At 54.0% G+C, this 15929-nt stretch overlaps 6 protein-coding genes across 6 annotated transcripts; 3 read left to right on the top strand and 3 right to left on the bottom strand.

Moving 5' to 3' along the window:
- The first annotated feature begins 1406 nt into the window (after nucleotides 1-1406).
- Nucleotides 1407-4989, top strand: tif32 (putative eukaryotic translation initiation factor 3 subunit EifCa). Its single transcript, XM_025585404.1, has 3 exons — nucleotides 1407-1783; nucleotides 1858-4232; nucleotides 4286-4989. The coding sequence occupies exons 1-3, from the start codon at nucleotides 1673-1675 to the stop codon at nucleotides 4821-4823; spliced, it is 3024 nt and encodes a 1007-aa protein (XP_025447279.1). The 5' UTR covers nucleotides 1407-1672; the 3' UTR covers nucleotides 4824-4989.
- A 497-nt stretch (nucleotides 4990-5486) lies between these two features.
- On the bottom strand, nucleotides 5487-7656 carry BO95DRAFT_478234 (uncharacterized protein). The gene is made up of 2 exons (XM_025590026.1): nucleotides 6592-7656; nucleotides 5487-6529 (listed from the first exon to the last, which is right to left on the bottom strand). The coding sequence occupies exons 1-2, from the start codon at nucleotides 7308-7310 to the stop codon at nucleotides 5941-5943; spliced, it is 1308 nt and encodes a 435-aa protein (XP_025447278.1). The 5' UTR covers nucleotides 7311-7656; the 3' UTR covers nucleotides 5487-5940.
- A 146-nt stretch (nucleotides 7657-7802) lies between these two features.
- Nucleotides 7803-8973, top strand: BO95DRAFT_438005 (peptide alpha-N-acetyltransferase complex B subunit NAT3). Its single transcript, XM_025585403.1, has 3 exons — nucleotides 7803-8162; nucleotides 8236-8467; nucleotides 8546-8973. The coding sequence occupies exons 1-3, from the start codon at nucleotides 7994-7996 to the stop codon at nucleotides 8715-8717; spliced, it is 573 nt and encodes a 190-aa protein (XP_025447277.1). The 5' UTR covers nucleotides 7803-7993; the 3' UTR covers nucleotides 8718-8973.
- Nucleotides 8974-9265: 292 nt separating this feature from the next.
- On the bottom strand, nucleotides 9266-10636 carry BO95DRAFT_351143 (MCT family MFS transporter; the record flags this gene model as incomplete). Its single annotated transcript, XM_025582075.1, has 2 exons — nucleotides 9266-10394; nucleotides 10452-10636. The coding sequence occupies 2 exons, from the start codon at nucleotides 10634-10636 to the stop codon at nucleotides 9266-9268; spliced, it is 1314 nt and encodes a 437-aa protein (XP_025447276.1).
- A 1652-nt stretch (nucleotides 10637-12288) lies between these two features.
- Nucleotides 12289-13374, bottom strand: BO95DRAFT_437999 (DNA-directed RNA polymerase core subunit RPO26). Its single transcript, XM_025585402.1, has 4 exons — nucleotides 13210-13374; nucleotides 12789-13079; nucleotides 12604-12723; nucleotides 12289-12545 (listed from the first exon to the last, which is right to left on the bottom strand). The coding sequence occupies exons 1-4, from the start codon at nucleotides 13242-13244 to the stop codon at nucleotides 12512-12514; spliced, it is 480 nt and encodes a 159-aa protein (XP_025447275.1). The 5' UTR covers nucleotides 13245-13374; the 3' UTR covers nucleotides 12289-12511.
- Nucleotides 13375-13548: 174 nt separating this feature from the next.
- On the top strand, nucleotides 13549-15526 carry BO95DRAFT_478230 (C2H2-type zinc finger protein). Its single transcript, XM_025590025.1, has 2 exons — nucleotides 13549-13686; nucleotides 13749-15526. The coding sequence occupies exons 1-2, from the start codon at nucleotides 13578-13580 to the stop codon at nucleotides 15473-15475; spliced, it is 1836 nt and encodes a 611-aa protein (XP_025447274.1). The 5' UTR covers nucleotides 13549-13577; the 3' UTR covers nucleotides 15476-15526.
- Nucleotides 15527-15929: the final 403 nt, after the last annotated feature.

The raw sequence follows: 15929 nt of genomic DNA, 5'->3' as shown, positions 1-15929 counted from the left end.
TGGACGAAGTGGAGAGGGGGAAAAAGAGGGAAAAAAGGGAAGGAGTTTGGAGCTACACCCATTTCAACATAGTATTAATAGGGGAGGAGGGGATAAATTATCCATCTTGAATATGAACAATAACTAACGTACTTGATTCTAACTAACGTTACCATCTATCCTGCCAATCTTACGACTCACTACCACTTTTTTATTTTACCTAGCGCTCAACAAACAAGACCCCCAACAGGCATGAGAGATAATCACTTCGAGAAACCAATTTGGTGGTGGTGATGGAGTGTTTCTGGTGTTTCTGGTGTTTCTATAATTCGGAACCCAAACGGCGCGGTTGAATCTAATTTCCCGTCTAGCCGGGTTTGGCTCCTCTTTTTTTCCTCTTCTTACCCTCCTTCACCCCTGAAGCAACAACCGACGAAAATGAATGAGGTACCAGACCGGAGACACCCACTTCGTCATGCTCCAGCTCTTGTCCCTGATCACTGAACCAAATTCAAATCACGATCATCGGATCCTCATGCCATGATGGGGTCATCAATCGGACGTATGAGTCTGAGCCTTGAGCCTCACGTGCAGCTGGGGGCTTGACAGTTAATCCGCTGCACAGACTGATCAGACTGATCAATGGACAGACACATCAATCCTGAAAGCTTGATAGCTCCGATGGCGATCGTACCAGCTGGCGCTCTGTCGAATGGATCTCCTGCTCGGTCGACTCAAAGGATGAGGACGTTTCTCGAGTACATAATACGAGTATTCCTGTTCCCCTCTCCCATCTTCCCATGGGTTCCGCTCCATCCTTCCATTCATCCTGTTATGATTGTTCGAGCTTTAGGAAGAATGCGGGTGGCCCAGGCTGTGGAGGACGCGGCTCGATGAGCCTCCACCACCACCACCATTGTTATCACCACTACCACTACCACTATGCGAAACATTTTTACCAAGGGCACTACAAATCATCCTTATAATTCGCATGGGAGAAGAATATACAATCGTAATTAGCACACTGTCGTAGGATGTAGAGCGCGTCTCGATAGCGGCGGGCGCTTGGGGATGTAATCACGTGATCAACGCGGTCCCAGTCGCTTAACCCAAAGTGGGCAAATCTTGGTTTTTTTCGCCGGCTCTCGCACAACGACGGCCCTCAACCACAGCCTCTCTGTCTTGTCCTCCCTCTCCTCCTCCTCCCTCCCCCCCATATTTCCCACCGGCTTGTGTCGTCTTGGGTCATTTCGCCGACCGTCGCGTGGCAGCCTTTCTCACCTCAGGCTTTTATCGCCCTCGACCTCTTGCTGCCCGCCCGTCGTTGTGCGATCCATCTTTTTACATCTATCAACAACTGATTGTGTTTCTCACCCGCTACATCGCCCATCATGCCGCCGCCACCCCATATCAAGCCTGAAAATGTCCTCAAGGTACGCGCTGTCGATCGGGAAGAAGTCGGAGAACAATCTTGGCTCGGGGAAACAAATGAAGAAAAAGACTAGACGGGATCAAAGAAGATGACGGTGATGATGGGGAATTAGTGATGGAATATCAACTAACGGTTTGTTGTCTGTAGAGGGCTCAGGAACTCATCGCCGTGGGCCAGGCTCCCGCCGCCCTCAACGTCCTTCACGAACATGTCACCTCCAAGAGAACGCGCAGCACTCCCATCGTCTCGCTCGAGCCCGTCATGCTCCTCTTCGTTGAGCTGTGTGTCGATCTCCGCAAGGGCAAGTCTGCCAAGGATGGTCTTTACCAGTACAAGAACATCGCCCAGAACACCAACGTCGGCACCATCGAGGTAGGATCGCCCGTCGTATCTACCACTAGGCCAAAGACTGACTGCAAGAGGAAATTGTTTCGTGTGTGGTATAGGTGGTCCTGAAGAAGTTCATCGAACTCGCCGAGAAGAAGGTCACCGAGGCTCAGGCCAAGGCCGACGAGATCCAGTCTTCCCTGGAATCCGCGGCTCCCTCCTCCAACGTCGACGATCTGGAGGCTATCGAAACCCCCGAGACCATTCTGCTGGCCACTGTCTCCGGGGAACAGTCCCGCGACCGTACCGACCGCGCCGTCGTCACCCCATGGCTCAAGTTCCTCTGGGAAACCTACCGCACCGTGCTGGAGATCCTCAAGAACAACGCTCGTCTGGAGGTGATGTACCAGACCACCGCCCTGCAGGCCTTCCAGTTCTGTCTCAAGTACACCCGCAAGACGGAGTTCCGCCGTCTGTGTGAGCTTCTTCGCAACCATGTCCAGAACGCCGCCAAGTACTCCGCTCAGATGCACGCCATCAACCTCAGCGATCCCGACACCCTCCAGCGTCACTTGGATACTCGCTTCCAGCAGCTGAACGTTGCCGTTGAGCTTGAGCTCTGGCAGGAGGCTTTCCGCAGCATCGAGGACATCCACACCCTGCTGAGCCTGTCTAAGCGTCCCGCCAAGAACGTCATGATGGCCAACTACTACGAGAAGCTGGCCCGCATCTTCCTCGTCAGCGAGAACTACCTCTTTCACGCCGCCGCCTGGAGCCGCTACTACAACCTGCTCCGCCAGTCCGCCGCGGCCCTTGCCGCTGGTCAGAGCACCAAGAAGGAGAACCCCTCCGTCAGCGAGGCTGACATGACCAAGGCTGCTTCTTTCGTCCTGCTGTCGGCCCTCTCCATCCCTGTCATCAGCACTTCCCGCTCCCGCGGTGCTCTCGTTGACGTCGATGAGGCCCGTAAGAACAAGAACACTCGCCTCACCAACCTGCTCGGTATGGCTCAGGCTCCCTCTCGTGCTATTCTCTTCAAGGATGCCTTGAACAAGGGTCTGCTGAAGCGCGTCCGCCCCGAGATCCGCGACTTGTACAACATCCTGGAGGTTGACTTCCACCCTCTGTCCATCTGCAAGAAGATCACCCCCATCCTCAAGCAGATCGGTGCCGACCCCGAGATGGAGAAGTACGTCCTGCCCCTGCAGCAGGTCATCCTTACCCGTCTCTTCCAGCAGCTGTCCCAGGTCTACGAGTCCGTCGAGCTCAAGTTCGTTTACGAGCTGGCTCAGTTCCCCGACCCCTTCCAGATCACTCCCTCGATGATCGAGAAGTTCATCATGAACGGTTGCAAGAAGGGCGACCTGGCCATCCGCGTCGACCACACCTCAGGTGTTCTCACCTTCGACACCGATGTCTTCTCCTCCGCCAAGGCCCTGCACTCCGGCAGCGCCGCTGGTTCTGCTGAGAGCGAGGTCGGCTCTGTCCAGCGTCTTCAGAACACCCCTGCCGAGATTGCTCGCCTGCAGCTTACTCGCCTGGCTAAGACCCTCCACGTTACCTGCATGTACGTCGACCCCTCCTACAGCGAATCTCGCTTGGAGGCCAAGCGCGCTGCTCTTGCTCGTGCTGCCGCCGGTGCTGCCAAGGAGCACGAGGAGACTCTGGCTCGCCGTGTCATCATCGAGAAGAAGAAGGAGGCTGCCACCGATGCTCTGCAGCGCAAGCAGCGCGAGGAGGAGACCCGCAAGCGCATCCGCACTCAGCAGCTCCAGGAGGCTGAGAAGCAGCGTCTGGCTGACGAGCAGCGCGAGCGTGAGAAGAAGCGCATTCAGGATGAGCAGGAGCGCATCCGCCAGCAGGAGCTCAAGAAGCAGCTGGAGGAGCTGAAGAGCGGTGTCAAGGGCATTGACATCAGCGAGCTCGATCTGACCGAGCTGGACGCCAACCGCCTCCGTGCCATGAAGCTGGCTCAGCTGGAGAAGGAGAAGAACGAGCTCAACGATCGTGTCCGCACCACCGCCAAGCGTATTGATCACTTGGAGCGTGCGTTCCGTCGTGAGGAACTTAAGCACATTCCCGAGGACTACGAGGCCCAGAAGAAGCAAGATATGGAGATCTACGAGGCCCAGAAGGCCGAGACCCTCAAGGAGGCCGAAGACAAGCACAAGGAGGCTGTTGCCCTCAAGCACCGTCTCAGCCGCCTGGTGCCCCAGTTCAACAGCTTCCGCAAGGAGGTCTCCGAGAAGCGCCACGAGGAGTTCGAGAAGCGTCGCAAGGCCGCTGAGCGTGAGTTCGAGGCCAAGAAGAAGCAGCGCGTCAAGGAAGTCCAGGAGCGTCGCCGCCGTGAGAAGGCCGAGCGCGAGGAGGAGGAGCGCCGCCGCAAGGAGGAGGAAGAGCGTATCCAGCGCGAAGAGGAGGAGAGAGTGGCCCGGGAAGAGGAGCGCAGACGTGTTCTGGCCGAGGAGAAGGTCAAGCGTGAGGAGGAGAGAAAGTCAGTGTCCTGTTAAATGTTCCTGGTCTTCATCCTACTAACCCTACCAATAGGAGACTCGATGAGATGGCTGCCAGACAGAAGCAACGTGAAGAGGAAGCTGAGGCCCGCCGTTTGGCCCGTAAGACTGGTGCTCCTGAACCCGAGCCCGCTGCTGCTGCCCCTGCTCCTACCGAGCGCACTGCTCCTCGCCTCAACCTGGCTCCTCGCACTGCTGCTGCTGGTGGTGGTGGCTGGAGAGAGCGCCAGGCCGCCAAGGAGGCCGCTGCTGCTTCTGGTGCCCCCAGCAGCGCCGCGCCCGCCGAGTCGGCTCCCGCGCCGCGGGAAGAGGCTCAGCCTCCGCGTCGCACGGGTGGTGGCTACGTGCCTCCTCACCTGCGCTCGGGTGGCAATGCCACCCCGGCCGCGGCTCCGGCTCCTGCTCCGGCTGCCTCGTCGGAGCGTTGGGCGCCCCGTCACGCCCGCGACTCCAGCTCTTCCCAGCAGCAGCCTCCCTCCCGCACTCAGACTCCTGCTTCCGAGGAGTCCAAGCCCGCCGCCTCTTCGGGTGGTAAGTGGGTGCCCAAGTGGAAGCAGCAGCAGGGCCAGTAGATATCCTCTTCCTACTAGCATGTTTTCTTTACTCTCTCATATGACATGACCGACTTTTGATCTTAAAAAAGTTTTCTCTTTTTTACTTTCTGGGAAAGAAGCAAGAACAAAGAAAACCCCAATCCTCTCGTTACAGAAAAGGGGCGTGTATGTGTGTGTGTGTGTGTGTGTGTGCGCGCGTGCGTGCGTGATCGATATGATGATGACGATGATGAAACCATCTCTCCATCTTTATTTCTCCCTCTCCTAACTGTTCTCCTCCCCCTTACTCTCCCCTTTTCGTACTTCCCCTCCCTCTCGGCCTTTTTGTCTCCTCTCCTTTTCTTCTTATTCTTCTTCTTCTCCCTCTGACATAAAAGAGATACCGTCATGTCCTATTCCCTCTTCATTTCCGCCCTCTACTACTACAACCCTAGGATATGAATTTTGTTTATTTCGAGAACAAAAATTTACGGATTCAGGGGAAACCGGATGCTCTTCTTCTTCGACATAGTGTAGTTAGTCGTGTTTCTTGCTGTTGCCTTTTTTACCCCTCCTGCTTTATCTAATTTGTCTTCTCTTCTCTATACTAGGCAAATCTTTTTTTCCAAATGTTGACCAGATGCATAACTACATCTCACGGGTGACTTTCATATTTACTAAAACTTCTTTCTCATAGGGTTTCTGGTGTAGATGCATGTATTCACAACTGATTTCTCTGTTTCATATATGCATCATCGCGTAAGATCAATGACATGAGAGCGATGCTTGCAAGAAAGACCAAGTTCATTAATGAATCCTCCCAGAGAGGGAAGAAAGAACATAACCGATAACGGAAAATCTAAAAATTAGAGACTTCGACCAGCGAAAGATAAGAAACAAGAACCAAAAAAGGCTCTTAAGTGAATAAGTAAGAAGCTTATAGCGTGGGGAAAAAAGGCAATGTCTATATACTTGATGAGGAGAAAAATAGCAAGGAAAAAGGGAGGGGGTGATGCGGTGTGTCATTGGGAGATAGGGGAAAGGAAGTAAGTAGGTCATGACACAGGTGCTGTGATCGTTTTTTCTTATAAGGTGAGATGTTGGAGTTAGATCAAAGATATTTTTCTTTTGTATGTGCTTCCTTGAAGGAGGTTCATCATGCGGCAGCTACTTCGGCGCCAGGGGTAGCGGTAGCTCCAGCGGCTCCGAAGAGCTTCTCCCGCCATTCACCGCAGACCGCCTCAAACCCACTGACCACGTCGCCGCAGACTCGGCCGGCTTCTCGGTCGCGGAGCCGCCGGTCCCAGTCCCCGCGTTCGATCCACCGCGTTCCTTCCTCGCGGCCCTCTTCTTCGCGGCGGAGCTCCGCCACCAGTTCCCGTGCGGATCGGAGCCGTCGCGAGGCGGTGGCGGTCAGTTGTCGGGATTCGTACAGCGTATCGCTCAGGCCCCGGAGGGAGACGGTGATGTCGGACGTCTGCGAGACGAGACTCTGGAGGGAGACGAGCGGGTTGAGGGCTGAAGACTGCGAGGGGGTGGTAGGCCGGGAGGAGTTACGGGGCTGGTCGGGGAAAGGGTAGGGAAGGTTGGGCAAGAGTTCTTCATCGATGAGCGGGATGAGTGCATCAATGGCATCCTCCGACAGAAGCGGGAAAGGCGAGAAGAGGAGGGGGTGGATGAGGGTTTGAAGGGCCCGCGTTTGGTGTGTTAGATGCGACGTGATGGAGGAGTGAGCGGTAATGAGCCTGGAGAAAATCTTGCGTCAGTAACACACTCCCACTCAACAGCAAGGGCTAGATGAACGTACCTCATGGCATTGTTCTCGATGCCGCTCTGAGCGCCCAAATCCCGCAAAGCCTCCACCGCTCGTTGAATCACGTAGTCATTCTCACTGCCGTTGTTCTCAATGCCTCGTCGAGCCAGACTCTCAATCTCTGCCATCTGTGTTTCCAGACTCGGGGGCATATCCGATTCCTCGAAGTCCGAGTCGTTCCCGTAGTCGGAGCCATCGTACTGCGACTCGTACCGGCGGTGTTGTCGCTGGGTGCCATTGCGCGTTTTGGGCCGCGGGGGTTGCAGCGTGGAATTCCGCTCCGGGGAGTAACCGGAGGACGGGGTTCGTGTATGATGGTTGTATGCAGCTTCGTCCTCGCTGTGAGTCGCGTATTGTGCGTGGTCGGGAGCCCCGGTGTCCTGCCCGGAGGCGTAACCTCCGTAGCCCCCTTCCTCCTCCTCCCATGCGTCGGCCAGCTCATCCGCTAGGTTGCCCAGGCCGCCTCCACCGGCCGCGCCGCCGAAGTCGACCGACATCCGGTGCGATTCATTGATGCTGTTGGCACGCTGCGGGCGAGAGTCGGTGGGAGAGGGAGGAGCGGATGAACGAGGTGTACGCGGCGACCGAGGCGACTGATAGGAAAAACCGTTGGGAGCGTAGGTGCCTGGTGAAATAGGGTCGAAGTCGATGTTGGACGATCGACTCCGGGTATGGCGGTGAGATAAAGTCAGGGGAGGGGATATGGACGGCATGGTTGCGGTTTCAATGAGGTTGGGAAAATTGACTGAGTCTTGTAAAGAAATCTGTAGTCTGATGTAGTAGCAGGAGGTCTATCCTCGAGCGAGTAAGGAAAAAGTAGTCGTCTCAGAATTCGTCAAGTGGGCTGGGCTGGGGGCGGGCTGCCACGGGGTAAACAACAGGGGAAAGTTAATATGGGAGGATCGCCGACCGCATCACCAGGATGAGTGAGAAAGAGAGGAAAAGAGGCAAAGACAAATGAGTGTCGAGTGATAAACAAGTCTTGTTGGAAGTGTGAATTCTAGTCGTTAAGATAGGAGCATGAACGAGGGGAAGGGGAAGGGGAAGGGGGAGATATAGAAGGAGAAGGAGAAGGAGAAGGAGAAGAAAGTATGAATAAAGAAGAACTAATATTGAGGCCGAAAACAATAATCACTCAAGTTAGCCTGCCTGTCTTGCCTGCCTTTCCGCTGCCCGCCGCCCGATTCTCTCTGCCTGTGACCGCCCTCATTCCTTCCCCGCACCATTTCGAGAATTTGATTTGATTTGACCTCCAACAATACTGCAGCAACTTCTCCAACCTCAACATAACATCCACTTCCATTCTCTCGTTTCTTCTACGTTCCTAACTCTCTCTTCCCCTCATATACAGACTCAATTCCTCCCAAAGCATCCCACCGACCAAAAAGCAGCCACAATGTCCTCCATCCGCCGCATGTCCCCAACGGACCTCCTCTCCCTCAACCTCACCAACCTCGACCCATTGACCGAAAACTACGACCTGGGCTTCTACCTGAACTACCTCATGCGCTGGCCCTCCCTTTTCAGCAGCGTCCAAGACCGTCAAGAAGGAATCGTCGGCTATAGTAAACAACCCCCCGGCCCCTCCCACCCCACCCCCCACCCCCCCAAAACTAACAGCACGCAACACAAAAACAGTCATGGGTAAACTCGAAGAACAACCCGCTCAGATGCGCCACTCGGAACACTACACGCCCTGGCACGGCCACATCACCGTTCTGACCGTGGCGCCCGCATGGCGCCGGCTGGGCCACGCGCGCCGCCTCACCGAACGCCTCGAGCGGGGGTCCGATATCAACGATGCCTGGTTCGTGGATCTGTACGTGCGCGCCGGGAATAAGGTCGCGGTGGATATGTATAAGGGAATGGGGTGCGTATTTTTCTCCTCTTTCTGGATTGAGGCCGTGGTGGTGGTAGTGGTGGTGTCAATGCTAACAATTCGGCGCAGGTACTCGGTCTTCCGGCGAGTCGTGGGGTATTACAGTGATGATCCGTCGGGGATGTCGGAGACGGGCGAGGATGCGTTCGACATGCGCAAGCCGTGCAGTCGCGATAAGAACCTGCAGCATGTTCGGGAGAAGGGGGAGGAGTTCTTGGTTGATCCGGTGGATGTTTCGTGATTTGGAGGTTGGCAGGGGGCAGTTTGGTATGGAGAAGGTTGTAGCCCTTGGCTCTTCCATGAGGGCGGCCGTGTGTAAGTCTTTTGAGTCGGGAAGTTGCAGTAGCGAGAGATGTTTGTGCTTGGTTGTTTTCCTCGCAAAAGCTTGGTGTTTGGGCGTTGGCAAAGTCGATTCGATCTAGATGGCTATAGTCATGAGACTGATTGTGTGAGACCACATCTTACAACCGTGATTCGTGGCTACAGTTCTATGCATGGACAAGGATGCGAGTGGTACGGTAACCATATATGCATTTTGAGATATGTATCGTAGGATGATGCTGCAAATGTTTCTTTTCCCCGGCAAATGAAATCAAGTTTTGTTTTCTATAACGCCTGCTTTCCCGTTATGCAAATGAATGGTATGTCCCAAAAACGTAATTTGGATGAACCAGCGTATTATGATATGCTTACTATAAGCAGAGTTCCACAGAAGATAATGGCAACATCGAAGTGCTCATAGCTAGTCGGCCTGCGGTGCTTCGCATGTGATAAGGTAATCACGAGATTTTAAGCCCGCACCAGTAAATGAGGACCAGTGCGAGTATACCGCAGGGCCGCGAAGATAGCAGAGGAGGTGATGAGGCAGCACCCAGTGAAGAGCTGCACGCCCAGATATTCCCCGGTGTTGCTGAGGATTGCGCCGCCGATGGGGGTGCCAATCAACAGACCGACTGAAGTCACAGCGAAGAGCATACCCAGACGAGTTCCCAGGTCACGGATGTCTTTGGTTATGGAAGCCATCACCACCGGAGGAAGAGAGACAAAGCCGCCGGAGCAGAGACCGTACAAGACGGACAGAACGATGATGCCGGGGACGTTGTGAACACCAATCCACGCAAAGGCCAGGATGGCAGTTGCCGTTGCAGCAGGCAGAAGCACGTTCATCGGTCCAATGTGGTCGGCGATGAAGTTGGGGCAAATTCGACCGAAGGTCGAGCCCGCGTTCAGCATGGAAAGCAGGTAAAAGCCCAGATTGGCGTCGACGATTTTGGTGTCGATGGCATACGACTGGATGTAGAAGAGGAAGTTGTAGAATCCCAGGAAGCCTAGGAACATTCCGACGCAGAACATGGTGAAGACTGGCTCCTTGAACGCAGACAGCTGCACGAGCTTGCGCTTATCCTTCGGAGGAAATCGCATGCGCATGATACAGAACGAGATGCAGCAGGTCCCAAAGGAGAGAAATCCCACGGCTCGAGTAGCCCATGCGAAGCCAGCCCGCCGTTGCAGCTGGTCGAACATGATGGGGTAAATCACGCCGCCAATGCTGCTCCCCGAGGCGGCCAGTCCGTTCGCCAATCCTCGCTTCTGCTTGAAGTATTGGGGTAGAATGGCGACAGACGGAACGAACAGGCATCCAGCGGAAAGACCGAGTAGGATACCTTGGCACAAGATCAATTGCCAGAACTTGGTAGACAGACTAACCATCATAAGACTGAAGGGCAGCATGATGGTTCCGAACCCTAGGAGCGCACGAAAGTATCCTGCGTCAAAGAGAGGGCCTGTCACCACGCCGAATAGCATGAGGAGGAAAGCTTGCAGCGATCCAATCCAGGCAATCGAGGAGGAGGACATGTGCTTCAATGTATTCTCTTCGTAATATGTCTGAAACGCGCCCCAAGTGTTGATTACTCCCCTAGGCAAGTCAGCAGCCCGCAAAGACAGGGTCATACTTTACGATAGTAGAACATACCATGAGTTGAAGAACAAGAACCAAGAACCTATCACTTGGATCCATGATATGAGACCGGTATCGAAGGTGGGCTCTGGGGCTTTGTCGTCCGATGGAGAGACAGAGATTGTATGGCTGCCATTTTGATCAGTGGTGCTGGGAGACTCTGCGGAGACCTTCTCCTTCAGATCAGCATGGGTTCCCATCTTCCACCACGATTATTTGGGGATCGAGATAATCGTCGCGTGGAAGGTCAGCGCCAAGGCAAGGTAGAGGGAAAGACCGACAGCGTTTGCAATCTTGACACGGCTACAGCAGACGTGTAGCGACACAAGTATGGAGGCCCCGCGAGCAAAGGCCTGGCACAGCTGATCCCTTGTATATAAAACAATTGAGCAAAGGCCTGAGTAGGTGGCAGCGTAGTATGATTAATAATGTAATTTTTTTCGGGGCCACGCCCTAGGACTAAGCTTGGAAGCTAGAAAAGTAGAAAGAAAAGCTGACTGCATTAGAGAAAAAGCCGGTCCAGGGGTCCACTCAAATTTGGCTAAGCCGTGTTGACGCCAGCGTATTGGAGATGGTCAAACGACCAGTCAACAGTGAATATGGGTGCCAATGGCCTGATGGCTCCATCAGAGGAGAGTATCCTACTGGACGTCCGGAGGGTGGGTTCCGGATATGAGGATGGAGACTCTTGCCGAGGAGGGAGGAGTCCTTACCCCAGGGCCCATCGACCACATCTTATCTCGGTGATAGCTGGCAAAACTATTACTTGAAGGTCGAAGGGTTCGTCAGATGACAAGAAAGAGGGGTATGAACTATGACCCCAAGATCCTGATCCTGGAGAAGAGGAGACCTATAACCTTGTGCCGTCACTGCCGGGCGTCCGAATGGTTTTACTGTGGCCAAGATATGGCATGGAGCTCGTGCATTAGCAGGACGATCAAGGCGCATGTTGGCGAGGAACAGGGGTCAGCAGCGTGCCGATTTATCCAGGCGGAGAAGGAGTTCTCGGAGTCTCAGGTTCTTCAATCTTGAGAATCGAGACTAGTCTGATTATATTGAATTCTGACGCAGCAGGTTACACTGATTCCGTACCGGCACTGGCTGATAGAGGAAGGCCTGGTGGATCATGAGTCAATGAGTAAGGCCGCGGCACGAACCGACTTTTCAGTCCATCCACGCACGCACGCACACTTACTTTTGCTCCACTTCCCTTCAACAGGCAGGTCATCCCGGTTATCATGACACGTACAACTTGCTGCGAATCCCGCCACTTGGACCGAGGCGAGACAGACTTGGGATGTGCGGACAAGACGCTGGAGAGAAGGATGCGAGAGACATTGAATGTGATTGAGGAGTGAATGGTGGAGTGGTGGAAATCGAAGCCGCCCGGCGTATTCAGGTACTTACTGAATTAGGCAAGGCGGAGTATGGCGGAGGGTTTTTTTTGCTTGGCTGATAGAGGAACTGCACCTCAACTGGTATCAAAGTATAGTATCCATTCGATATACATTAGTACTCGGAATATGCGTGACATCAGTTGGAAGCCATATCCAATCTCCGTACTATCGGATTATAACTAGTGGTGAGCTGGCGCCTCGTGCTTTACATGATCTATCATATGCCGCCCATGGTGAGGATCGAGCATGCATAAATACCTGGTGTACGGAGACAGAGTACTTCACCAACGAAAGACAAATAACTCAGCTTGACTGTCGTCGGTTTCCGACTAGACTGTCTACCGGCACGTCTGAGTTGCGGTCAAGGTGTGCAGTGTCGAGCAAATGCAGCTATTACCGGACTCAAGCATCAAAACAAAGTATATCAACATCAATGGATTTTTTTTTCGTATTTTGCCGTTATAAACTGCAGTGCGTTATCCTTGTGTGCTTTTTTTGTGCGCTCGCCCTAGTAACCTAGGGATTGCTCAAGCCGTTCTGACTTGCTTCCCTACTCCGAAACTCCAAACGCTATGCTGCCCAAGAGAGAAACACTTAGACCGTGACAATTATGAAGCAAGAAAAGACAAGAAGAACCATTTATCAATGTACAGCCATCCATACTGTCTCCACCCTTTTTTACAACAGCTCCTCGCACGTCCAGTCCTCATACCTGGCGACGCGAATTAGATGTGGCATTCAAGGCTTTTTACGGGACAAATCGTGCTTACCACCCATCAGGAAGATATCTCCGCACAATGAGAGGAATTTTCTTCTGGTTGAGTTCCTTGATAGCAATCTGCAAAGGGTCCGTTTCACCCTCAAGATCGACAAGCACCGGAGCGTTCATACTGATATTGCGGTCAGATTTACCCAGCACGCGTCCAGTCTGTTTGGAGACATGTCCAAGACCAACCTGATTTGCAGAGCTCGAGTTCCCAAGACACGCGCCCGCTCGTACTTGGTCATGTATGGGGTCGTCGTGCGCTGGTCGTTGGGCACCTTCTTCTCCCGCGCCTGCTCCATCACCTTGCCTGAATAGCCGGCATTCGGGTCGCCCGAGACAACAACACGGTCGCCATTCACGGCCGGCGCATAAGACTCGCCATAGTCGTCACCTCCCTCGGCGACATCCAGATCTTCGGGGTTGAGGAAGTCCTCGGGCTCGTTGTCATCGTAATCCTGCTCCGCGGGCTCGTAGTCGTAGCTGCAAGATAGAGGAAGATCAAAGTCAGATCATCATACATTCTCTTTAGATCCAAAGATAGCCGTTCACCAGCTGCGCGAATCCCGCGGTGCGCAATGCTAGCTACGGGTCATATCGAGGAAGCTCTTACTTATCCTCATCGCCGTGATCGCCGTAGTCCGACATGGTGCCGATCGAGATCAATAAAGACCGTAGACAAATTAATTGACCGTAGAAGAGACGAGGAGAGGCGCCGAGACCGCGACGGGATGAGTTGAGGTGAGACAAGGAGCGATGCGACAGCCTTGCTTTGTTGAGGTGCAGAAATCGTAGTTTGCGGACCTCCAAAAGGCGGAAAAAGTTCCTGTCGTCTCGTCCGGAACTAGTCCGTTTTAGGACATTCTTGCTCACCGCTTTGGCAAAATTTTATCTGCAGGGCTTCTCTTTTCGGGGTTCTTCTCCTCTCTCGATCGTCGATGCTTCGTCTCGTCATCTTTATCATGCTATCTAGCATTTTGGATGGATGAGGTAGCAGGTGACGGAATAATGAGTCAAAAAAGAAAGGCGACCGGGGATTTTCCTAGCCCGAAAAGGCTACAGAAGCTACCGACGCTGGATGATGATGTCGGTACGATAGAGAACATACTGCCGTTGCGATAGCATGCCCTTGCTAATACTCACACACCACAGACCCGATTTATCGAGAGGAAGACTCCGATGTCGAATATACATTTTCGGACAGTGACAGTGAAGCGGGCGACAGTCTTCACGAAACGCCTGCAACGCCCATGTCGACAACATCCTCCAGATATCCTTCCGAGCTGAAAACTCACCGCTGCCCGTTCGACGGTTGCACCAAAGCGTTCAACCGCCCAGCACGCCTTCAAGAGCATCTACGCTCTCACAACAATGAGCGTCTCTTCCAATGTCCTCAAGATGGCTGCGACAAGAACTTCCTCCGGGCATCCCATCTGAACCATCATGTCAAGAGCGCCCATACAGGGATCCGAGACTATGTCTGCGATCGTCCCGGCTGTGGAAAGAGCTTCGTGACAGGCTCCCGTCTCCGACGACATCTGGCTGCGCACGACGGGCGGGATAAGTACCGATGTACAGAGTATCCGCCCTGCGATGAAACCTTCCGAAAACACACGACCCTTCAAAAACACATTTTGAGCGCCCATCTCAACCAGAAACCTTTCCCGTGTGCACATTTTGATCCAGCCAGTGGCCAACGATGTTCCATGGCCTTTGATACCGCTGGACATCTCCGCGCGCATGAAAGCCGAGTCCACACCGAGAAACGCTTTACTTGCGCCGAATGCGCTCAGCGTGCGGATCTCGAACAAATTACCACGAACACCACAGTAGCAGGAGGACCAGCAACATTCCCTTCCTACGCCCTCCTCCAAGCCCACATTCGCGCCGCGCATCCACCACAATGCCCGCACTGCCCACTCACCTGCTCCACCACCCGCGAACTCCGCCGCCATCTGGAAGTCGCCCACGGCAACGTCCCCCTCTCGGACCGCAAAGTCTTTCCCTGTACTGTTCCCGGATGCGACAGCAGCTTCACAAAGAAGGGCAACCTGACTGTGCACGTGCGCACCGTCCACCAGGGAGAGAAGCGTTTCGTTTGCGGGGAGACCGACCTCTCGGCGTCGAAGCGCGTCGCCGGCTGGCCCGGCGGTGCCGTCCACGGCTGCGGCAAGCGCTACGGGAGCAAGCTGGCCCTCGAGGAACACATTCGCACGGCACACATGGGCTTTCCAAACGCCAAGGCGGAAAGACGCCAGCGGCTGGGCTTGACGCCGAAGGTCTCCGCCCAGCAGCGAAGTAATGCGGCCGCAGCAGGCGCAGGAGCAGGACCGTCGGCGTTGGCAGCGCTGACGGGCGCCGGTTATGCCGAGGAAACGGGCCGCCAGATACCGTGCATGCAGGGAGGGTGCGCGCATCGCTTCCACCGGAACTACGACCTCTGGGTGCATATGGGGAGCAAACATGGCTACTCGGAGGATGAGATTCGAGACCTGTTCATGCAGAAAGCCTTGCTGGCGGAGGATGGCGAGCAACAGTCTTCTTCTACTGCTGCTGCTTCTACGACTGCAGCCACGATGACGGCGGCGATGATGGGAGATCTTTTTGGGCTGTACGGATTGGAGTTTGACAACGACGACGATGGGCCAGGCTACGAGCCGTATGGCCTTAGTGGGAAGTCGGTTGCTGCCGGCCCAGCGGTTCAATATGGGAATGGGGAGGAGAGTGGTGGCGGTGGTGGCTACACAGCGGGAGGGTTTCCCTCGCATAATGAAATGATACACGATATTGATTCCAAGATACCCAGCGCGGCGGGTCCTACTGTTGATGACCTGGCGATGATTGATCCTTTGTTGGAGTTTAATAGCATGGCGGCATAAAGAAAAGTTCTGATATTGTTGGGAATCTGATTGATCTAGTTTCTCTTTCGGGACACACTTTTTCTTTTCCTTCTTTTTCTCCCTTAGACTATGGGATACCATGGCTGATCACTTTCGGGAATTTAATTGAAAAGTATGCCTATCTTTTTCCAGGTCTGGTCCCATCAACTTCTTCTCCGAGTGAAATATGTGAACTACATTCTAGAGCAATTCACAAATAGGGCTGTGACAAGCTGTTTATCTATACACAAGTGCACCGCAGAGTAAAGACTATCAAGGCCACTGCCCAGAGCTCAGTGCACATGCCTTGCTCACCAACTCTCACGGGGGATCCAAGCTACCAACTGTTGCACTCAAGAACCAAACCAAAGATGAGAATCTTGAGGACTATCACCACCTTTACACAATTCTACATCTGTTTGTTCATCTATCCACATCCTTTCCCAGTCATTCT

This window comes from Aspergillus brunneoviolaceus (assembly GCF_003184695.1).
Source record: "Aspergillus brunneoviolaceus CBS 621.78 unplaced genomic scaffold BO95scaffold_3, whole genome shotgun sequence".
NCBI classification, from domain to species: Eukaryota; Fungi; Ascomycota; class Eurotiomycetes; order Eurotiales; family Aspergillaceae; genus Aspergillus; species Aspergillus brunneoviolaceus.
This window is presented reverse-complemented; position numbering and strand designations above follow the sequence as displayed.

Bases quoted from the DNA above. Each gene is read 5' to 3' on its own strand.
- BO95DRAFT_438005 (XM_025585403.1), top strand. From the start codon at position 7,994: ATGTCCTCCATCCGCCGCATGTCCCCAACGGACCTCCTCTCCCTCAAC. The intron at 8,163-8,235 runs GTAAACAACCCC...ACACAAAAACAG, and splicing joins AGAAGGAATCGTCGGCTATA to TCATGGGTAAACTCGAAGAA. The intron at 8,468-8,545 runs GTGCGTATTTTT...AATTCGGCGCAG, and splicing joins GATATGTATAAGGGAATGGG to GTACTCGGTCTTCCGGCGAG.
- BO95DRAFT_478230 (XM_025590025.1), top strand. From the start codon at position 13,578: ATGGATGAGGTAGCAGGTGACGGAATAATGAGTCAAAAAAGAAAGGCG. The intron at 13,687-13,748 runs GTACGATAGAGA...CACACACCACAG, and splicing joins GACGCTGGATGATGATGTCG to ACCCGATTTATCGAGAGGAA.
- tif32 (XM_025585404.1), top strand. From the start codon at position 1,673: ATGCTCCTCTTCGTTGAGCTGTGTGTCGATCTCCGCAAGGGCAAGTCT. The intron at 1,784-1,857 runs GTAGGATCGCCC...TGTGTGGTATAG, and splicing joins CCAACGTCGGCACCATCGAG to GTGGTCCTGAAGAAGTTCAT. The intron at 4,233-4,285 runs GTCAGTGTCCTG...CCCTACCAATAG, and splicing joins AAGCGTGAGGAGGAGAGAAA to GAGACTCGATGAGATGGCTG.
- BO95DRAFT_478234 (XM_025590026.1), bottom strand. From the start codon at position 7,310: ATGCCGTCCATATCCCCTCCCCTGACTTTATCTCACCGCCATACCCGG. The intron at 6,530-6,591 runs GTACGTTCATCT...GATTTTCTCCAG, and splicing joins ATCGAGAACAATGCCATGAG to GCTCATTACCGCTCACTCCT.
- BO95DRAFT_437999 (XM_025585402.1), bottom strand. From the start codon at position 13,244: ATGTCGGACTACGGCGATCACGGCGATGAGGATAA. The intron at 13,080-13,209 runs GTAAGAGCTTCC...TCTATCTTGCAG, and splicing joins GATCACGGCGATGAGGATAA to CTACGACTACGAGCCCGCGG. The intron at 12,724-12,788 runs GTTGGTCTTGGA...CCGCAATATCAG, and splicing joins ACTCGAGCTCTGCAAATCAG to TATGAACGCTCCGGTGCTTG.